Source organism: Lemur catta, chromosome 14 (genome assembly GCF_020740605.2).
Source record: "Lemur catta isolate mLemCat1 chromosome 14, mLemCat1.pri, whole genome shotgun sequence".
Classification (NCBI taxonomy): Eukaryota; Metazoa; Chordata; class Mammalia; order Primates; family Lemuridae; genus Lemur; species Lemur catta.
The window spans coordinates 27083295-27103304 of record NC_059141.1 but is presented as its reverse complement, the minus strand read 5'-3'; the positions used below and the strand labels follow the sequence as shown (position 1 = coordinate 27103304).

The following is a 20010-nucleotide window of genomic DNA, read 5'->3' as shown; positions in this document are numbered from 1 at the left end:
GTTTTGAGATGAGCAGAGATGATGGGAAGTATAAATATATACTGAGGATTCCTATATGCAACATTGTTGCAAAGTGAATAACTTTTAAAGTTAATGTGACAGCTAAATTATGTACAAACAGGTTATAAGTTTTTATCTTTTACATATTTTTAAATTCTTTGATTCCTAGGAACTATGCATTCTAGTTTTTATATAGAATTGATAAAACCTTCCTTAAAACAATGCATTTGAATATATATATGTAAGAAAGAAGTGATGTGATTTATATTTCAAAGATTCAGACTTTACAGGATTGCAAAATGGGAGCTTCTTTATCAGCAAGTTTATAGCTAAGAATATACTACTTTTAAGACTTTTAATTATATCTAACTCCACAAAAGATTGTGGGGCGAGGTGGTACTCGTGTTTGTGTGTGTGTGTGTATGTGTGTATGAGAGAGAGAGAGCGTGCGAGCGCACACCCAAAAACAGGGAGAGAAAACAGTTTGACCTGAGCTGGCGTTTTGGTCAAACTGTGAGGTAATGTTCTTAATGCTCAGACTAGAGTGAGGAGATAGTTTGGGAAGATGGAGAAGATTTGGCTCTACTTTATTGTGGTTTTTACTGAAGTAACCAGAACATTAAAAAAATAAAATAAAAGCTCATGAACCAAAGAGACTTGAAGCTAAATATAACTTTATATTGTCTGCCTTGTTGTTCTTTGTACATTAAGATATTTATTGTTTACCATATTATAGAAAAGTATTTTTTATAAGCAGAAAAATTATTCATTTCAGCACTAAGTAATGGTTTACCATTGTTTAACCCACAGACTAAAGTCTCATCAGAGGAAGGTCTTTCATTTTTCATTCTGACTGGTGAAGAAGGCTCAGCTTTGGACCAGTCTTCAGAACAGGTGAGATTTGTTCCCCTCCCTTCCACTTCCTCACTCTCAGGAAAAATAATTCTTTATTAAAGGTATAGAATGAAATACATGGATGGGGGATGAAATTTTTATTGTATTTTCCTTTTACCTTTGAAAAGCTGTTCATAACAATAATACTATTATTTATATATAATATTATGATAATACCTCACATTTATTGAGTGCCTACTGGATGCCCAATGTTATACTGAGTTTTTAAAGTGCATTGTATCATTGTGAGGGAAGCACTATGATTATCTTTACTTTATAGGTGAGGAAACTGAGCACGGAGGGTTAAGCATTGATAGAGCTGGGAAGCATAGGCTGTCAGCTCAAGCACCTCGGTTTTCTTTATTATTTGTTGTTCTTGTCCTTCTCAAGTGCCCCATATTGTTCTCCACAATCTCTGTCACTCCTCATAGTTTCCCCTTTTTTCCTCACTCCTAGTCCAACCCCAGACCCTTCTAATTTCTCTCAGTCCTTCCTAGTCCCTTTCAAACGGCTAAGTCGCCCTGTCCTCTCTGATTGCCCTTTCCTCCAGTACTAGTTAGTCTCACCAGGTTTTGCCATCTCTTCCTGATTTGTCAGCTCACTAGTCTCCCCATCTGCTCTTGTTCCTGTCTGCTTTCTCCGATTCCTCTGTACCTTCATGTCTCCCCAGTTTTCTTCAGCCCCTTCTACCCTGCACCTCCGATTCCCAGTGGTCTCCCTGCCAGTATCTTCAGACACCTCTCAATCATTTCCAGATCCCTCAGTCCTCCTTTCAAGTAGCTCTGGGACCCCCATGTGCCTTCCTACTTGCCTCCCAGTCCCTTCCATTCCCCTTTTTTTGAATTCTGCTCCAGTCCTTTCATTCCTTTTTTGTTATCGTTGTTTTTTCCACAATAAAAATTTTTATCTTTTTAAATTTCAAACAAATAAAACATATACGCTATAAAAACTTCATGCAGAAAACCATGAGGAAGGAAATAAAAATCACCCAAAATCCCACTGCCCTGAGATAATCACTACTATCTTTTTTCATATCTTTCTCTATGTGTATGCCCGTATATGCATACACACAGTTTCATATATACAGAATCATAGTAGTAAATGGCAATTCCATTTTTCCAATTGCTGAGCCGAACTTTGGTGTCACCCTCGGATCCTCTTTTACTTGCATGCCTGGTGCCCAATGCATCACAAATCCTGTTTAGAGAACTATTTAGAGAAATAGTTAGACAGATAGGGCTTACATGGGTTGAGATCACAGCTTGTCTCAGGCTAAAAATATAGGCAGATTGGATCGGGCTCATAAATCAGAGGCTGGGGTCCAAGATGGGAGCCCGACATACTCAGCCATCAGGGCAGACCTTAGCTCTGAAGGCAGGTTGGAAGCCATGGTCCACACTAGGGGTGCTGTAAAGGAAGCTTGGTAATGGGAGTTCGAGCTGGAGCAAAGAGCCGTGTTTAGTCTATGATTGGGATCTTCAGAGATCTCTCCTATGTATAGGCCCTTCAAATCTTGCTCCTAGAGGTTGGTATCATACTTTATTTGAATTCTGAAAAAGCCATTGCAAAGATTTCTGAGTATAAAATATTTTCTTGATTTTATGACAGGGATAGGAAGGAGGGTGTGATGATATAACTTCATATGAACCTAGGTGATGCTTAATTACATAGCTTATTTAATTTTGTCAGAGTTGATCAAAGCCATGTAGGTTCTCTTTTCAAAGGGAGTTATGTGATTAATTCTTTAATTCTTTTTATTTTATAATTTACCCTAAATGTATGGTTTTGAGAATTGAGGGATTCTTATTTGCATAACTCATACATGTTCTCTCTTGTTCATTATATATATATTTCAAATTAGACAAAGTCTAAAATAAATTAATGGTTATATTTTTGTGAATAGACTCATTAAATTTCTGATTATGGTATAAAGTATACTTTAGTAATATGTCTGTTTTCATACCTATATTCAGATTATTTATAACTTTTATATATATCATCATATTTCAGAATTTCACTGTAATCACTCTGCCAGACTTCTATGTTGAATTGAAATTTCTTCTTTTTTTTTTTTCTTAAATACCTTCTAGAAAACAGTACTCCGACCCCACAGCACTGTAAGTAGTACTGCTTTCTGAATGATAAAGAAAATGGGGTTTAAGACCACATAGTCTGATGCCCCTGGACCCTGCCCTACACTGTGAATTCTCAGTAATTGAAGTATTATAGTCCAGTATCTCAGAACATTGTCTATAGTGGAGGAAGGGCTTAAATTATAGTTCTGTTTCAGCAGTCTTTCATTGGAAATTGCAACGGTGAGCTATAGAAAAATCATATTGTATGATACTAAGCCTAAGTGAGTTCCATTATGTTCAGTAAAATTTCATTTCAACTAGAACTTGATCTAGGTGGCATGGATCAGGAACACAGTTCACAGTAAGGTTCCAGTACATTTCATTTATCTGCATATTAATCATTGGGGACAAGCATGTAGACTTATTTTTGTTTTTGGTATTCAACAGAAATCAGTAAATGATAGTTACTCCAAACATTCTTCACTTGGTGCTAATTTACAAAATGTTGCTGAGAGCCAAGATGAAAATTTTATGGAAAAAGTCATTTTTACAGATTTACTTGAAGTAAAAGCTGCTGAATATGAAGATGATCAAGAACAAATTAAAAAGCAGCAGGCAAATATTTTTGTGCCAAGTAGCTCTCCAGGTAATGTTGTTTTACAATAAAATAGTCAAGTCATTAATGAATCATGTTATAAGATAATACCTTCTTTGTATGCTGGGTAAATAAAAAGTACTTATCTCTAATTATAGTAAGTTTTCTATATTTGTTTTCCATGCCTTCTCTGAGTTAGGGGAATTGATTAAGAGAACTCATTTATCTCGTATATACATGTGTGTGCACACACACTTTCTGCTAGACTTTAGTGGTAGGGTATAATGATAACTCCTTTGTGCTTCTTATTTGGTCAATACCTGTTTAATATTTTTAACTGTAATATCTGAGTTTTATTGTTTTTAAGTGGACAGCCAGCATAAACTGCCAAAAGGTATGATACCACGCATTTTAGAAGATGAAGGGTTCTATATTCAGAGAAAGCCAGAAATATATAAAAAGACCTGCAACAAAATGGAAAATCGCCTGCTTAAATTAGAAGAGGCAAGTGCACCAGCTAACATGTTAAACTGCTCACAGATACTATGTGATCTTTTTTTAGTGAGATATTTAATACTATATTTATCAAATATTTTTGGTAGGGAAAGTGTTGGTTTGAAGAAAGTGGAGAATTAATATCATTACCTACACCTATTAAAGAGTCATGGAGTTCTTTACTAAACATAAGCAAGGAATCTTCAAATCCAGCACTAAAGACCACATACAGGAAGGTAATCAACAATAATTTATTTATAATTATGGTTAGAATTCTTGTAATGTCAATTATAACTAATCTTTTTGTGGTGTTAACCTACCCTTTAATGATATTAAGTCTAGTAAATAGCCCTTAAAATTATGTTTTCAAGGAATATTTAATGATACAGGGAAATGCTCAAATTAAAATGTGAACTGAAAAAAGGCCAGAATGCAAACTTATGTATGATCCTAAATTTATAAAAATAGATAATTTCTACCACTATAGATTATGCTTGTCTGTTTTACCTATTTTGCATAAGTGGAATCATACACAAGGTACTCTATGTTGTTGTGTGCAGCAGTAGTTTGCTCATTTTTATTGCTGTATAGATCTCCATTGTACAAAAAAATACATTTATTTATTTATCCATTCATCCTCCTATTGATGCATACAAGTTGCATCCAGTTCTTGGCTATTACTAATAACACTGCTATAAAATTTTTGCACATCTTCTGACAACTATATGTATATACATTTTCTGTTGGGTAAGTATCTGAGTTGAAATGCTGGGTTTTAGGTTTGTGTGTGTGTAGTTTTACTATAATATGTAGTACCAAACAGTTTTCCAAAGTAGTCGTACCACATTATACATAAACTAGAAGTGTGTGAGAATTTCAGCTGCTTTATATTATTGTCAACACTTGGTATTGTCTGGCTTTTAAATTATAGCCATTTTGGTGTACATAAGTAATACTTCATGAGGTTTTAATCTATTCTCTGAAGACTAATGAAATTGAACACCTTTTCATGTTCATTGGCAATTTGGACAGCTTTTTTATGAAACCTTGGTTAAGACTTTTATACATTTTTTTCTTATTGGGTTGTCTGCTTTTTCTTATTGACATGTTGATTTCTTGCTATGAGCCCTATGTTGGATGAATATATATAATTCTCTATGGCTAATCTTCTCACCCTCATAATGGTGCGTTTTGATGATACATTCTTAATTTTAATGTAGTTTAATTTATCATTTTCTTTTTATTTGTGGTTAGCATTTTTTTGTGTTCTGTTTAAGAAATCTTTGCATACTCTGAGTCTTGGAGATATTCTTCTTTTTTTTTCCTAAAAGGTTTATTGTTGTGCCTTTCTTGTTTAGAATTATCACCCATCTAGAATGTACTTTTTGTGTATAATGTTAGGTAGAGAGACATGTTTTATTTTATCCACATGGATATTCAGTTGACTTAGTACCATTTATTGAAAAAGGTCAGTAATTCTTTTCTTATTATAATTCATTGTCATCTTTGACATTAATCAGTTGGCCGTATATATGTAGGTCTGTTTCTGGAGTTTCCATTCTGTTTTATTCATCCACTTGTATATTATTAATCCCATATCACACTGTGTTAATGTAGATTTATAATAAGTCTTTTTTAGTTTTTTGAGGTCATTGTCATATGTTTATTTCACATTTTATTCTCATTACATTGGGATGGGAGAGGATGGAGTTAGGCACTAGTGTACAGGTTGTGCTATTCCTTTGCTTTCTAACTGTCTCTAAGTTCAGGGTCTGAATCAGTAAGAGTCAAAATAGGTCAACCACTGCTTCTGGAGGCTGAGAGATGCCAGAAAAAAGGAAGGAAATAGACATGGAGCTGGCTCTGGAGGGTTTATGTTCCAGGGCTCTCATCTGGGTACCTGAGAATCCTCTATGTAGATCATGGGTCAGAGAGCCAACAGCTGCCTCTCAAAGTGAACATCGGTGGCACAGATCTGTGGCTGGTACTCAAGTGTTGGTAGGATGACCACGTCTGCACAGAGAGGACCTGAAAAGATGTTGTGCTTCCATCTGCATCCCAGAATCCTGTGTAGGGCCTCTACATTAGGACAAGGACAATATTGGCTCCTTGACCTCTGGTTGGCCTCATGAGTCATCCAGTATGAGTCCTACAAACCTGTCATTATCTGGAAACATTCTTACCTACTACTCTTTGCCCCTCTTCTGGAGACGCTGGGCAGTTGCTTTAGATCATGATTCTTCTTTCTCAACTCTTCAAATTCAAGAAATTCCCATTCTTTTAGGAAAATCTGGATCTTCTGGTTACTCCAAGGTTTAATTAATTGCTCTAATGGTTTTTCTGGTTTCTTTTTTCTTCTTTACTTCTTGAGAATTTCTAATAATTTCAATCTGAAGTCTCACTTTCTCCATTTTTATTCCTGAGTTTTCTCCTGGAACTCTTTTTACTGTAGCCACAGGGCCTAATCCTGGGTTGGCAGAGAACTGGCAACTACTCTGCCCTAATGGAACCCAGGAGAGAGTCAGGAGGTGCCCAAGTATGGAAATGTGTTTGCTCCTCTCTGCTTCTAGAAATCTCTTGCTTTATAATAAGTCTTGATATCTGATGATGAAAGTCCACTAGTTTTTTTGTTCTTCAAGGTTGCTTTGGCTATTCTTGCCCTCGCAAATTTCCTTATAAATCTTAGAATCGGCATGTCAAATTGCTGGACTTTGATTGATAATGCAATTTAAAACATCTTTTGATTTATTTGTATTTACTTTTTCAAAAGTTTTATCTTGATAATGTTTTTTACTAGGCAATAATGTTTTTTAATGTAGTTATAAATAGTATTACCTCTTAAACTTTGTTTTCTATTTTTGCTGTTGTGTAGAAATGCGCTTGATTTTTGTCTGTTGACCTTTTATACACCTTTCCTAAATTCATTTATCAATTTCAATAGTTCATCTGTAGAGTTTTTTGGATTATATTCAAATATCATATTGTCTATAAAAAATATAACTTTATTTTATTTTTCTCAATTCTTATATCTTCTGCTATGGACTGAATTGTGACCCCTAAAATTCATATGTTGAAGCTCTAACCCGAATGTGACTAGGTTTGGAGAAAGGGCCTGTGAGGATGTGATAAAGGTTAAATGAGATCGTAAGGCTGAGGCCCTAACCCAATAGGGCTGGTGCCCCTATAGGAAAAGAAGGGCACGCCAGAGCTTGCTTGCTCTCCACCATGTGAGGACACACAGAGAAAGGAGGCTGTCTACAAGCCAGGAAGAGACCCTTCACAAGAAAACGAATTGGCTGGCACCTTGATGTTGGACTTTCCAGCCTCCAGAACTGTGAGGAATAAATTTCTGTTCAAGCCACACATTCTGTGGTATTTTGTTATAGCAGCCCAAGAAGACCAAGATATCTTCTTTGTCTCACCATATGATGCTAGCTTGTAGAAAGTTGAGTATAACTCGTGATAACAGTCATCCTTTTTCTCATAATCTCAGGAATTAAGCTATCAGAATTTCACTATTAAGTATGATTTTGGTGAAAGATTTATAGATAATATGTATCAAGTTGAGGAATTTCCCCTCTTTCTAGTTTGCTGAGAATTTTTATCATGAATGGATTTTGATATTTAGCAAATGCTTTTTCTAAGCCTATTGAGATATTAGTGTCAATTTCCCCTTTTTATTTTTAATGTGGTAACTTACATTGATTTTCAAATATTTCTGTAATAAATTTCATTTGTAGTATATTTTTATATTTATTGCTGGATTTGATTTACTAACATTTTGCTTAGGATTTTCACAAGTTTGTTCCTAAGAGAAGTTGTTCTTCCTCATCATGTTATTGTTGGATTTTCTATCAAGGTTACGCTGGCTTCAACACAAATTGCATAATGTACCCTGTTTCTCTTCTTTGGGAGAGTTTTGTAAGATTGTTGTTATTTCCTCTTTAAATGTTTGGAAGAATTTACTGATGAATCCACCTTAGCCTGGAAATTAATTTGTGGGAACGTTTTTAATTATATATACTATTTCCTTAAAAATAAAGGACTATTCAATGGAAAGACACCACATGTTCATGGATTGGAAGACTTAATATTGTTAAAATGCCCATATTACCCAAATTAACCTACAAATTCAGTGTAAAATGTATCAAAATGTCAATGGTATTTTTTCCAAAAATAGAAAAAATCCTGAAATTCATGAGTAACTATAAAAGACCTTGAAGGTGGATGTCTTATACTTCCTGACTTCAAAACATATTACAAAGCTACAATAATTAAAACAGTATGATACTGGCATAAAGACAGACATATAGACCAATGAAACAGAATGAAGAACCCAGAAATAAGCCCACGTTTACATAGTCAAATAATCTTCAACAGGGTACCAAGACTACATAATGGGGAGAGGAGAGTCTCTTCAACAACTTATACTGGAAAGACTGGATATTCACGTGCAAAAGAATGAAATTGGACCTTTGTCTTATACCATACACAAAAATCAACTCAAAATGGAATAAAGACTTAAACATGAGACTTGAAATTATAAAACTAGGAGAAAACATAGGGGAAAAGCTTTATGACAATGGCAGTGATTTCCTGGCTATGACACCAAAAGCATAGGCAATAAAAACAAAATAGACAAGTGGCACTACGTCAAACTGGAAAGCTTCTGTGCAGCAAAGGAAACAATCACCAGAGAGAAAAGGCAACCTATGGAATGGGAAAAAGTATTTGCATCTGATAAAGAGTTGATATCCAAAATATGTAAAGAAATCTACAACTCAGTAACAAAAAAAACAATTAAAAAATGGGAAAAGGACTTGAATAGACATTTCTTTAAAGAAAACATACAAACAACCAATAGTTATATGTATAAAAACATGCCCAACATCACTAATCATCAGAGAAATGCAAATTAAAACCACAATGAAACATCACCTCGTACCTGTTAGGATGATCATTATTTAAAAAAATCTCAGAAAATAATGAGTGTTAGCAGGGATATGGAGAAACTGGAATTCTTATACACTATTTGGTGGTAATGTAAATTGGTGCAACCACTATGGAAAAGAGTATCCTCAAAAATTTGAAAATAGAGCTATAATTATTATCCAACAATCTCACTTGTGGGTATTTATTTTAAAAATGAAATCAAGATCTTGAAAAGATATTTGCACTCCCATGTTCATTATAGCATTATTCACAACAGCCAGGAGGTGGAAACAACCTAGATGTCCATTAACAGTTGAATGGATAAAGAATGTGCAGCATATACATTTGTGCTGTGGAATGTAGCATTTTCTCAGAGGACCCAGATTCCTCAAGGGAATTTTCCAGAGGATCACTAATATATTCACTAAGAAATAACATTTTAATAAGTATTTACTATTTAGCTCTGGCCCGCAGATGTCCATTACATCATCATGTAGCTGAACTAGTGACCCAACAGTTCTAAGCACCATTTGTCATAGTGTTCCTATAGGAAATTATTTTTTGTCTTATAACTTGAAAGTCCAACCTCCATCAGCGCACAATAGTGAAGCAGATGATAATTTATGCAAGATGATTAAAATGCTATAATATAAATATATTTTATGAAATTAAGAGCCATAATCAATTTAAAGGAAGAAGGATCACATTATTGTTTTTTGTTTTTCTGTATCTCTTGATTTTCCTATCATTGACATGTTATTTTTATAAGGAAAAGTACTTCTAATTCCAAAAGAAATTGAATCAAATTAACAAAGTTTATATATTTTTCTTTAAAAGGCAGTAAAATATGACGTAGGAAGCTCTTTTAGGGAGAAAATGGAAAATCAAAGGGAAGTGTACCAATTAGATCTCAACATTGTGGGTTTGCAATTCAGCCACCATCATCTCTTCAATCAAGAACAAGTGTTATGTGCTAGGCTGCTCCAACTTTATGAATATTTTCAGGACAGGCAGCAACAGAATTTACCTCAGCTGCTTTATGAGAAGGTGAGAATGGCTTTCATTACATTTATAATGCTGAACACTTTTTAAATTTTTTTAATTTTAACTTCATTAATCATGACAGCCTACCATTGAATAGAGCTCAACATTTAATATTGAAAGAGAAAAAATTATTAGTACAGAGCAGGTTATCAGGATATTTTCCCTTAGTACTCTAAATATTTAACTAATTAGAACAACAGTTTGATAAAACTGTGGGAGTTGATTGGCTGGGGATATAGCCTCAAACATATCCTGCAGGATATTTACCACATATAAATGGTTTGATAATCAGTATTTTTGGCCCTATGACTCAAGAAGAGTATTTGAAATGATTGCTATTTAGAAGAGCCATGTACCTGTTTTAAGTCTTAAAGTATTTTGTTAAAAATGTTAGAAATCTTGAATCTCATATCAAATTTGAAGAGTCTTGGTCTGAGAAGAGTTAATCCAGATAGCCATCTAATGACATTATTAAGGGTATATAAAGTCTGAAGAGAAATCAAAGGAGTACCGACTGATTATTTTTACAGACTTGTACCTCTCATTTAAACTCTCTCTGGGTTTCTGATACATGATCATTTTGTTAACTAGTATTCTTTCAGGAACGGTATTTTAATAGGTCTCAACTATGGGTACATTTGAAATTAAATACCTAGTAAGATATTAACTACTTACTAGATGTTTAATTAAACATTCAATCCTGATGGAGTCACCAACACCTCTTGATAAGCTGAACACGAACTGTACCTTACTAAATATCAGCTTTTTAAAATACAAGTGCAAAATCTGCAAGACTTAATCTATTTGATTGAATTTTCATGTAGCAATTATGTGGGAGAATTTAATAGATAAACACCATACATTAATAACATCAGAATATTTCCTAAAACAGATACTGAATATTTTAACTTTTAGTACAGTATGGCCATTTTTTTAATGAGTAAAGGAACCAACTCTGAGATTCAGATGCAGGTCATTGTAAAAAGTGATTTGATTTACAGATTTCTACTTTATGAAATTTTTTCCAACAATATATAATCTTTAAAGTCTTATCTAGCATTATCAATTTTATTTGATTAGATTACTATTATATTAGTGTATGTATAGACTTTAGGTTTATTTTTCATGTAGCATGCATGGCTCTCTGCATAAAATAAAAATCTTTTGGGATTGATACTTGCAATATGTTTCAGTATTATGATTGACTCTTAGCAGGCAAAGTTGATTTTTAGTATGTATCTGTTTAGTCCTTTGGTGTGAAATATGTGGCTCTGCTTGTTCCCAGTGTTTTCAAACCAGTTCAGAGTAGTGGAAGACTCACTGGCATCCAAGGAATTCTTAAACTGGAATATGCTCCTTTATATGAGCATGAACTCCATTTAAAGAACAAGGAGGAATGTTACAGATAGTATGAGAGAGTAGAAAGAATGTACAGATGTGTATACTTCTGCTATTTTTCCCTCTAGATTTATTTTTTTAAATCATACAAGTAATACGGGAATATATTCTCATTAGAAAGGATTCATTGTAGAAGTGTCAAAGGGTGAAAGGCCTACTTAATTCCTCACCTCATGGTTTGCAGTACAACTTTAAAGTTCTGTTTCCCCTCTATTTCTACATATACATATGCCATAATCATTTTTAACATAAATTAGATCTTACCATATATATTATTTGGCAACTTGGTGTTTTAACATGAATACTGTATCTTGGAACTTTTTCCATATCACTATATACAGGACCATAACATAGTTTTATTATAATATATTTAATCACTTCCCATTCAAGACATTTAGGTTATTTCCATTTTTTTATGAGTAAAAATAATGAAACAATGAACATCCTTAAACCCATGTATTTGAGTACACATATCAATACTTCTATAGACTAAATCTCTAAAAGTGAAGTTGCTTCATCAAGGGTAAGGGTACATACCGTTTAAATTTTATTAGAAAGTGATAAAATGCCTTTCCAAAAAACATTGCTCCAATTTGAATTTACACTGGCAGGACAGGACAGAAACCACTTCCCAGATTCCTTACCTGTGATATTTGCCCATTTTTCTCTTGCTTTGCTTATCTTTAACTAATTAATCTGTAAGCATTTTAAAATATGTATTAATATATTCTGGATGTAAGTCCATAAAAGATGTATGTCTTTTAAGTGTGTTTTATATATTATGTCACCTTTGGTTACTTGCTTTTTAACTTCATTTATTATATATTTTGGCAAACATTTTTAAATTTTTATGAGGTCAAATCCGTCAGTCGTTTCTCTTGTGGATTTTAGGTTTTGTTGTTTGTTTCTTTGCTTCCCAAGTTTCCTAAGACCTTTTCTACCTCATGTGTATCAGTTAGCAGACTTTTGGTTGCAATTCACAGAAAACTCCGCCTCAATTACTTTAAACAATAAGGAAAAGGTATTACTTCATATTTCCGAAATTAGGGTAACTATAGTGATAGTTAATTTGGTGGCTCAACAATATTTACAATGCTAGCTTTTTCTCTCCTTCTCTTCATCTTCAGCAAATAGACTTGGTTAGCTCCACTCATGTAGCTTATATGACATATTAGTCTAGTCCTGCTCTGTTCTCATTACCATATTTAATTATTACATTATCGTATGCAGTAGGACAAGTGTCTCCTTATTATAGTTCTTTTCTAGAATGTTTTTGGGTACCCTCATAGATTTGATCTTCCATATGAACCTTGGAACTAGCTTGTCACCTTCTATTTTAAAAAGTCATATTACCATTTTTATTGTGATAGCTTTTATTGTTATATTAATTTTGAAAGAAATTTGATCTTTGTAAAAACTGGGTTTCTTTATCCATGAATATAGTATGTTTTCCTGTTTGTTTAGGTCTTCTCTTATGTCTTCCAGTAAAAGTTTATATCAACTGACTCTAGTCTTGAAGTTCCTGCAAATTACCCCTCACTGTGACAGATGTCTCCTGTATGTGTTTTAGCGTATAGTTTCCTCTAGTTTTATTTCTGTATGGATATTACTCTGTTTTATACCTTCTGCAGTATATTCTATTCTCTTGATTTTATTTTCATTTTCCTATGTTATGCATTTATTCTTTCATAGATGTAGATAGTTATCAATATAGGTACATAGATATAGATGTGATGATGGCAATGGATGTGAATAAAGACAAACAGATATCTTTTCTGTAACCAGGGGATTTTAGGCGGAAGATAAAATAGATACTGTCTGTCTTCAATCTTCTGTCTTGATCTAATAGCATTTCTTTATATCAATTGATGAACTGATCATCTAGTATATTCAAGGTATGATGTTTATTGCTTAGATAGTATTGAAGCTCTTCTCAGTTCTGTCTTAAGATGCTTGTATGAAATATATTTTAGAAGACAAGAAAATAATACACCAAAAAGTTACACATTTATGCTTCTGCTGCACACACCTAGACCTGCAAGTGAATTAGAGTAATGATAACAGGTGGATAAAATATACCAGAGAGCTCTTTTCTTTGTTATAGCTGAAAGCATTGACAAATGCTACCAAATTAGCAAATGAAAATTTGGAAATAAACCAGCTGACCAGAAAATCCCTACAAGATTATTATTGGCAGATAAGGTAGGTTTTGAGCCACTCATGTATTTATCAAGTACTTATTAAGTAACTTCTTTAGACAAACTACTGCACTTTCTATGGAAGATAAAGAAAAGTACAAGATCCCTACACTTTAGGAGACTACCTAAATGGTTCCAATCTTTCCTTAAGGCCCATGTTTGTATAAAAGTATTTCACAGAAATGCCATGTGAAAGTAATTGTAGTTTTAATATCTATTGATTTTTAAAATGTTGTTGAAAAACTGTGAGTTCACTAATACTTTTAAAGTGACTTGGATTATTAATCTCAAGTATTTGTATATAGTTGAGAACTGGTACACATTGTGTATGTGCAAAAATATATTACTAATTCAATCTAAAGCCATACTTTATGAACATATGGATTTAAGGACTCGTGTAAGAAAACATGGTCTACAAGTTGGAAACCAATGGCTTATAGACTAGCTGGGAAGAGAAGTTATGAAAGTATGAAATAACTGGAAAAATAATTTTAAGACAAAAAATATTCATGTGTCAAGGAATCTCCAAAAGCAGGTAAGCTCACTATAAGATAATAGGTAGAAAGATCAACTGTGCACAAAAATATAACAGTTGCCTATATATAAGAGTGATTTGCTAGGTACAGAAATTCCCCAACTCCCTGCTCATTGACCTGACGTGGTTCTACAAACTCTTAGCCACTCACTAGAGGCAACAATTGATTTAAATCGTTGGTTTCCTAGGATAACCTATTTAAATGCAAACAGTGTTACTTGAGAAGGTTGACATATACCTTACATGAGGCCTGGTACATGGTGAGTACTCAATAAATATTAGTTGAATAAATGAACAGAAGCCATCAGCATTTATAAGGCAATAACTGGTGTTATTTATAATTTAGCTAAAATTGAAGGCACAGAACAAACATGGACATAAAGAGCACAGAACAAGTAAACACTGATTCAAGAAAAAGAAAAAAGTTGGCTCTAGATGGGGTCCAGTATTGGTGAATGGGGGTCTGCTACTGTGTGTGAGTATGTGTGTGTATAGGAGGGGGTGATTGCTGAAGAGGTAATCACTTTTATTAAAGCAGAAAAGAAGCATGTAATAGATTTTCATTAAGGAAATTTTGGGGGTGATACTGAAATGCTGCAAAGGGTAGTTTGGGTACTTTTGAAAAATAACGTTTCTATTAGAGAAGATTTGCACACAAAATACAATTAACTAAGAATGGCACATATATATTTAACCTTTAATGACTATCTACTAGGTGCCTAGTACCCACAATCACCTGGTACCCAGGAAAGAAATCTGTAAGTCATGTACGACCCTCCCTTTGCCTCTCCTCTCATCCCTCACATCCAACTCATATAACAACTCAAGTTATTATATTTTTTAATTTTTAAAATCTCTTTCCATTTTGCCCTCCTCTCTCTTTGCACTGATTCTGTTTATTTCAGGTGCTTCTCTTGTAGCCTGACTACTCAGATAGTCTCCTAAAATACCTCTTTAAGCCATGCTCCATACTGAAGCCATAGTGATTTTTATAAATAAATAAAACATCTTTAGTGGCTCCCTGTTATCTTTGGAATGATCTGTAAGGCCCTGCATAATCTGATTCCTGCTGCCACTCCAGCCTCATGTTAGGAGCTCTCTGCCTTGGAACTTTAGTACTCTAAATGGGCAGTGCTAACACATCTATATTTTTCTTTTAATGCCTCTTGCTTTTAGAATGTTCTTTTATCCTTTTCTGCCTAATACTTAGTAAATATTGCAAATTTTTTTCAATTTCATGTCACTTTTTCAGGGAGGCCTTTACTTGTTCATTAAATTAGATTAAATTCTCTTTTTTTATATACTTGTATGGCACTTTGTATTTCCGCTTTTGTGATACTCATCACATTTGTAATTACTTGTTCTGTCCTTTCTGCTGGGATATTAGTTACCAGCACCTAAGATAATTCCTACCACATAATAGATATTTATTACATATGTATTTATTTGAGTATCATATATTCTATGAAGTCTTTCCCTACTTCTATCTACCATTCTCTTATTTATGCCCAAACTCTAACTTGTGTGGATTTCTATCATAACACCTATAACATTTTATTGCATTGATTAATTTATGTGTCTGTAAGTTTCTTGAACTCAGCAAGTCTTTTGATGTATTTATTCCCCCTTGACTGAAACAATGCCTGGTATGTAGTAAGCACTGAACAAATCTTTACTGAATGAATGAATGGATGTAGGCTTCTTTTTCTAGCACTATGTTAGATACCCCTTGCAGATACCAAAATTCATGGATGCTTTAATTCCTTATATGAAATGGCAATTGTATTTGCATATAAACCTATATAAATCCTCCTACATACTTTAAAGCATCTCTAGATTACTTATAATACCTAATACAATTTAAATGCTATGTAAATAGTTGCTATACTGTATTGTTTTTTATTTGTATTATTTTTTATTTTTGAATATTTTGAGTCTGCAGTTGGTTGAATCTGCAGATGGAGAGCTAGTGGATGTGGAGGGCCAACTATACTTTGGAACTCTAGAGTCTATTGAAGGCTTGCAATATGCAGGGGAAGACTTGGATGGCAAATTAGGGTTAATTTTTGGTCAATTTCAGCTCTCAGCACAATAGCAGCTACCTATGCCCCACCCCTCAGCCCCATGGCAGGCAGCTGTCCATGTGTTCCTGGAGCAACCTACACAGAGTTTGCAGGAGCCAGAGTTGGCAAAAAGGACTTAGTCTTCCAAATATTTGGGATCTGTGCTCTGATAACTGATTGCTTCTTCTGATCACAGAGGTGAAAAGAGAGGGGGGCCATTATTGTTATACTTTCCCCCATAGTTGCAAGTCTTCCTCCACCTCTAGCTACAGTGACCTCCACAGGACTTAAAAGGCTGGTGCCCCTCCCTCCTTTCATTTTTCTTTTTTTCTCCTTTTTGGAGCCAGATATTAAAGACTAGGACATGCTGGTCTCTCTTTATCAGTAATTACTTTAACTCCCAATCAAAAGAGATTGGCAGAATGGATAAAAACACATGATCCAACTATATGGTATTTATACCATACTCACTGTAGATCCAAAGACACAAATAGATTGAAAGTAAAAGGATAAAAAAAAAGATACTCCATGCCAAATAGTAACCAAAAAACAGCAGGGGTGGGTATACAAATATCAGACAAAATAGACTTTAAAAATTCAATAGAAGAAAAAAAGAGAATAGTAAAAAAAATTAAATCTAATTAATTAAAATTTAAAGAAGCAAAGAAAAATTCATTGGACTGTCACTTCAGTAATAGAGGCCTACCATTCCCGCCAAAGATAGATTTAAAAAAAAAAAGTATGGATGAAATACAGTTTTTCTTCTTAAAAGCACCAAAGACCTAACATGTTTATGAGAGGTAAAAGAGGATATCAGAGGTCAAAAAAACTCAAATGAGTGTACTATCTCTGTCTTGGTATGCCAGCCCATCAGTAGAAGGTAGCTAAGAGACAGAGTCCACTTTTGGCAAGTGCTTGAAGGGATTGGGAAGGTGGAAGTGGGAGGGTGCAGGATGGTCTGGAGACAGGGAACAGTGTCCTGCAGAAGCTAGAAGTTAATCTCTCTCATCCTTCTAACACTCCCTACACTATATTTATGGACATAAAGCTAAAATTTAAAACCTTATCAATTTTTATGAAACATTTGGGTTTATTGATTTTTCTCTATTACAGTTTTATTAAGTTCTAGTCTTCTCTTTATTATTTCATTACTCCTGTCCTTTATCCTAACTTGGTAAGAAGGATTAGCTCATTCATTTTCACTTTTCTTTTTCTCTAATATATGTATTTAAATCAACAAATTTTCCTCTAAGAACTATTTCAGCTGTACCTCAGAAATTTTGGTACATAGTAATTTTTAACAGTAGATTCAAAATATTTTCTATTTATCAATATGATATTTTCTTTGACAAATAGATTATTTAGACATGTATTTCTTAATTTGCAAACATAAGGAGATTTCCTGGCTGTATTTTTTTGTATTGGGTTTCTGCACTGAGTGATTTAAATCCTCTGAATATAAAAGACTTTGAGATTTTCAACATAGTGCTGGAAGTCCTAGCCAAATCAATCAGACAAGATAAGGAAATCAAGGGCATCCAAATGGGGGCAGACGAAGTCAAACTGTTGCTCTTTGCTGACAATATGATCTTGTATCTAGAAAGCTCCAAAGATTCTGCCAAGAGAGCACTGTGATTGATAAATCTATTGAACAGAAGTGGTGATAGAGGGCAACCTTGTCTGGTTCCAGTTCCAACAGGGAATGCTTTCAATTTTTCCCTGTTCAGTATGATGTTGGCTGTGGGTTTGTCATATATGGCTTTTATCATTTTGAGCTAAGACCTGTCTATGCCTATTTTGTTAAGCATTCTTATAAAATGGTGCTGAATTTTGTCAAATGCTTTTTCTGCTTCTATTGAGAGGATCATACGGTCTTGTTTTTACTTCTGTTTATGTGGTGAATTGCATTTATTGATTTGCATATATTGAACCATCCTTGCATCCCTGGGATGAAGCCCACTTGGTTGTGATGGATTATTTTTTTGATGAGCAGCTGAATTCAATTTGCTAGGATTTTATTGAGAATTTTTGCATCTATATTCATAAGGAATATTGGTCTGTAGTTTTCTTTTTTGTTGAGTCCTTTCCTGGCTCAGGTAACAAAATCAGTGTACACAAATCAGTAACATTCATATACGTCAACAACAGTCAAACTGAGAACCAAATCAAAGACTCATTAACTTTCACAATAGCAACAAAGAAAATAAAATACCTAGGGATATATTTAACTAAGGAGGTGTAAGACCTCTACAGGGAGAACTACAAAACACCAAGGAAGGAAATAGCAGAGGATGGAAACAGATGGAAAACCATATCATGCTCATGGATTGGGAGAATCAGCATTGTTAAAATGTCTATACTACCCAAAATGATCTACAGATTTAATGCAATCCATATTTAAATGCCAACGTCATTTTTCACAGATCTAGAAAAAATAATTCTATGTTTCATATGGAACCAGAGAAGACCTCGTATAGCTAAAGCAACTTTAAGTAAAAAGAAGAAATTAGGAGGCTTCAATTTACCAGACTTCAAGCTGTACTACAAGGCTATAGTAACCAAAACAGCATGGTACTGGCACAAGAACAGAGACATAGACCAATGGAACAGGACTGAGAACTCAGATATAAAACAGCCATCCTCATACAGCCATCTGATCTTTGACAAAGCAGGCAAAAACATACACTGGTAAAAGAATCCCTATTCAACAAATTGTGCTGGAAAAATTGGATAACCACATGTGGAAGACTGAAACAGGATCTGTACCTCTCACTTCTCACAAAAGTCAACTCAAGATGGGTAAGAGACTTAAACCTAAGGCATGAAACCATAAGGATTTTAGAAGAAAATGTTGGAAAAACTCTTATGGACATTGACCTAGGCAAAGAATTTATGAAGAAGACCCCAAAAGCAAACACAGCAGCAACAAAAATAAATAAATGGGACCTGATCTCATTAAAAAGTTTCTGCAGAGCTAAGGAAACTATCACAAGCACGAACAGACAACCTACAGAATGAGAGAAAATATTTGCATGCTGTAGCTACAATAAAGGGCTGATAACTAGAATCTGTATAGAACTCAGGAAATTAACAAGAAAAAATCACAGCCATATTAAAAAATGGGCAAAGGACATGAACAGAAACTTTTCAAAAAAAGACAGACTCATGGACAACAAACATATGCAAAAATGGTCAACATCTCTAATCATCAGGGAAATGCAAATAAAAATCACAATGAGATGTCACTTACCTCAAAATCAGTGTATACAGATGAGTATCATTTGTGTTACTGATTTGTAACACAATCAGTGTTGTGATGGCTTTTATCAAAAAGTCCCAAAACAACACATGTTAGCATGGATGCGGAGAGATAGGAACACTCGTACACTGATAATAGGACTGCAAACTAGTACAACCTCTGTGGAAAGCAATATGGAGATACCTCAAAGAGATACAAGTAGAACTACCATTTGATCCAGCAATCCCACTACTGGGTATTTACCCAAAGGAAAAAAATACATTCTTTAATAAATACATCTGCACTCAAATATTTATAGCAGCACAATTCACAATTGCAAAGATGTGGAAACAACCAAAGTGCCCTTTAATACATGAGTGGGTTAATAAAATGTGGTATATGTATATAATGGAGTACTACTCAGCCATAAAAAACAATGGTGAACTAATACCTCTTGTATTATCCTTGATGGAGCTAGAGCCCATTCTTCTAAGTAAAATATCACAATAATGCAAAAACAAACACCACATGTACTCACCATTA

General features: G+C 34.0%; 1 protein-coding gene across 1 annotated transcript in view; it reads left to right on the top strand.

Annotated features, from left to right (window-relative positions):
* Window positions 1-20010, top strand: part of CC2D2B (coiled-coil and C2 domain containing 2B) — a 79691-nt gene that overhangs the window by 3674 nt on the left and 56007 nt on the right. The window contains exons 5-10 of the mRNA XM_045567909.1: window positions 794-894; window positions 3417-3615; window positions 3932-4068; window positions 4167-4295; window positions 9829-10038; window positions 13538-13635. Coding sequence (XP_045423865.1) covers window positions 794-894; window positions 3417-3615; window positions 3932-4068; window positions 4167-4295; window positions 9829-10038; window positions 13538-13635 — 874 coding nt within the window. The remainder of the gene's footprint in view (window positions 1-793; window positions 895-3416; window positions 3616-3931; window positions 4069-4166; window positions 4296-9828; window positions 10039-13537; window positions 13636-20010) is intronic.